The sequence below is a fragment of the Pantherophis guttatus genome, chromosome 12 (genome assembly GCF_059756535.1).
Source record: "Pantherophis guttatus breed Tessera chromosome 12, ASM5975653v1, whole genome shotgun sequence".
Taxonomy (NCBI): Eukaryota; Metazoa; Chordata; class Lepidosauria; order Squamata; family Colubridae; genus Pantherophis; species Pantherophis guttatus.
This window is the reverse complement of record NC_142074.1, coordinates 1,605,225-1,608,929: the sequence shown is the minus strand read 5'-3', so window position 1 is coordinate 1,608,929 and position 3,705 is coordinate 1,605,225. Positions and strand designations below refer to the sequence as shown.

Genomic DNA, 3,705 nt, shown 5'->3' with positions numbered 1-3,705 from the left:
TTGTGTCCTCTCACACACTCCTAAACAGTGTCTTTATGTGGCATCAGGAAGGGTCATATGGGATCAATATGGTATAGAAATAAAATAAAATAAATCAATAATCAATAATCAATCTCGCAACTCTCACCCTATAGGGCTGCCCCAGCTGTTCCCCCTGTTAGCAGATCAAAGATTGTGAATCCCACTCCTGACACCAGTTTCTGTGGAATCAAACACAGGACCCCAAAACCCAATAATCCAGGCTCACTGCAGTTATTATTTATTCAGTTTCCACTGGAGGAATTTCCCTCCAGAAAACAGCAGGACAGATTCCCACAGACAAAAGGATGCACTCATATTTATACATTTCTGGAAAGAAGGACAAAATGATAACACTCAATATGTATATCTAATAGATGATATAACCATGAATATTCATAATTAGCACACATTAAGGTACTTTCATGCCCACCCACTGTTACCATCCTCAAGAAAGAGATATTGTCTAAATAAAAAGAAACATATCAGTTGCATTGCCACAGCAATTTGGATAAAAAGAATTCAGAAATGAGGGCATAATGGTTGCACGTGCATTAACTCTTTATTTCTATCTTGTTAATATATTTTCATTCCTCCAAGAAATTGATTTCTACACAATCTTCCAGTCACCCTTTATTTATTTGAATAAAAATAATTGCCCCACTCATGTATGGAGAATAGCTTGGAGTTAAAAGTCATCTGCCTCACATTTCCACATTTCTTCTGGCTGTAAGCTGCTCCTTTGTGTTCAGGTCTGGCCTCAGAAGGATAATGTAGCACTTGGGGATGAAGATGCAGCCCAGCAGACCAGCACTGGAGGCCAGGATGGAGAAGACCTGCACAGCCACCATGTATTTCCCTTTGCTGCTCAGGTAGGTGGGCACAAAAGTCACCCAGACACTGCAGAAGACCAGCATGCTGAAGGTGATCAGCTTGGCTTCATTGAAGGCCCCGGGCAAATTCCTGGCCAGGAAAGCCACTGTGAAGCAGATGGCAGCCAGGAAGCCCATGTAGCCGAGGGTGACGTAGAACATGACAACAGCCCCTTCATTGCATTGCAGGATGATCTCTCCAGGCTGGGAATGGAGGTCAGAGTCAGGGAAGGGGGGAGAAGTTCCCAACCAAATGGAGCAGATGATAACTTGGACAGCAGAACAAGAAAGGATGATGGAGTTGGCCAAGCTCTTCCCCAACCATCTCTTCACCTGGTTTCCTGGTTTTGTGGCCAGGAAGGCCAGCACCACCGTGATGGTTTTGGCCAAGAGAGAAGAAATGGCAACTGAGAAGATCATGCTGAAGACCGTTTGTCGGAGAAGGCAGGTGGCTTTCCTTGGTTGACCAATGAAGAGAAAAGGAGACAAGAAGCAAAGCAGGAGGGAGACCAGGAGGATGTACGAGAGGTCCCGGTTGTTGGCTTTGACAAGGGGAGTTTCTCTGTATTGAATGAAGATGATTAAAACAAGGCCTGTGGTTAGGAGGAAGAGTAGGGCAAAAGATACCAGAATGATGCCCTGATGTTCTTCATAAGACAGGAAGGTTATAACTTTGGGGATACATTGGATTCTGTCCTCATTTGGATATTTATCATCTGGACACTTGGTGCATTTTTCTGTATCTGAAAAAACAAAAAAAACAATGTTTCTTTAACATTCTTCCTTCACATTTCAAGAACTACTTTTTTGGGGGAAATAGCTGGTAAGAAGGACATTTCCCAAGGTGCATTGCTTAACAATTCCATTGAAAAAATTGAAAGTATCATTTTATAAAAAACTATATATAGCTAAGGTGTATGAAATTGGGGGGGAGGCCTAGGACGTAAAGCATTTCTTGTGTAACCAGAAAGCACTATTTCTTTAATAGGCTGTCCTTTTACCTTTCAAGAAATACTTTTTGGGTCAACAGCTGATAACAGGACCATTTTCCAGGATGTACAGTATTTCTTAACATATCCACAAAAAGTAGGTAAGAAGGAAATCATTATCTAAGCAATGTAAAGCTAAGTTCTATGAAATTGTGAGAAGTTCTGAATGATTTCATATGAGACTTCATATTATCCTAATTATTAGAGATAAATGATGAGTCAATTATTCTTTCTAGGCACATTTCCTAGGTCCTTCCAAATAGCTCTTCTTAATATATTGACTGCAGAAGATGCCTATCTTGTGAAATCTAGTTGGCTGGAAGTTGCAAACAATCTGGACTTCCTATTGGGACTAGTGGTCATACTTGTGCACCCATAACTGTCCCCACCACCTCATTATGGACCAGCTACTTTTTCCAGTGATCCACAATGGGACGCGCATGTGGAGTGCATTGCAATAATCCTTCCAGGAGCTGAACCTGGTGGAAGAGTAGTTAAGAGCAGTATTGCAGGCTAACTCTGCTCACAGTCTGGAGTTCGATCCTGACCAATTCAAGCCTTCCATCCTTCTGAGGCCAGTAAAATGAAATGTTTACAATGTCAGCATTATTTGCATATTGCCCCCCAGAGAGTGCTATAAAGCACTATGGGGCTGCATATCAGTCTAAAATGCTATTGCTATTGCTAATTTCTCAAGTTGCAAAGACTTCAGACCAGGGGTGAAATGCTCCCGGTTCGGACCGAATCGCCTGATCCAGTAGCAATGACAGCGGGTGGTTCAGAGAACTGGTAGCAAAAATCCCTGCCCACCCCCACATGCCCAGCTGAGCCACGCGATCATCAGAGGCTTTTTTTTTTTACTTTTAAAAGCATTTTTTCTTGGGCCGAAAAAAAATGCTTTTAAAAGTTTTTTTAAAAGCCTCTGACGATTGCGCAACTCAGCTGGGATCATCAGAGCCTTTTAAAAGAATTTTTTCTACAACCTCTTCTGCCAAATAGGCTGTAGGAAAAATGTTTTTAAAAGGCTGTGACAATCCCAACTGAGTTGCCTGACCATCAGAGGCTTTTTTTCCTTTTAAAAGCAAAAAAAAAAAGCTTTTAAAAGAAAACAAAGCAATTCAGCTGGGATCATCACAGCCTTTTAAAAGCATTTTAAAGTAGTAGAATAAATGCTTTTAAAAAGTTTTTTAAAAAGTTGGCCACGTCCACCCAGTCACATTACCCCCCACCAAGCCACGCCCACCGAACCGGTAGTAACAAATTTTACATTTCACCACTGCTTCAGACGTTCCTACAAAGGTTAATGTGGAAGGACAGACATATTTTCTCTGGTAGTAGTAAAACTTACCCATTTTCCATCCTCCTATTACTTCTCAGCCCCTCCCCCCTTGGTCTTTTTCCACTTCTTCTCTTTACATAAGAAATTGTGTAGGTTGAAAATAAAAAAAATAAAAAAACAGATGAGCTTTAATTTGTCTTTTAACTTGCACTTTCATGCAAGTTATGGCTTAGGACCTGGTTATCTACGGGACCGCCTGCTGCCACCAGTAGCCTCCCACCGGCCAGTACGCTCCCATAGAGAGGGGCTCCTCCGGGTGCCGTCGGCCAAACAATGTTGACTGGCGGCCCCTAGGGGGAGAGCCTTCTCTGTGGGGGCACCTACGATCTGGAACAAGCTCCCCCCAGAGATACAGAGGATCCCGGATCTGCGCACCTTCCGTCGCGCACTTAAGACTTTTTTATTTCATCAAGCTGGCCTGGCCTAAATCTTCTCCCCTTTTTAAATGTAAATTTTAATTTGTTTTTAAATTATTGGGTATTTTAAA

The 3,705-nt window shown here is 42.1% G+C and overlaps 1 protein-coding gene across 1 annotated transcript; it reads right to left on the bottom strand.

Moving 5' to 3' along the window:
• Positions 1-722: 722 nt before the first annotated feature.
• Positions 723-3,231, bottom strand: LOC148112194 (vomeronasal type-2 receptor 26-like). The gene is made up of 2 exons (XM_087877591.1): positions 3,228-3,231; positions 723-1,633 (listed from the first exon to the last, which is right to left on the bottom strand). Exons 1-2 carry the CDS (start codon positions 3,229-3,231, stop codon positions 723-725), a joined length of 915 nt encoding a protein of 304 aa, XP_087733717.1.
• Between the last annotated feature and the right edge of the window lie 474 nt (positions 3,232-3,705).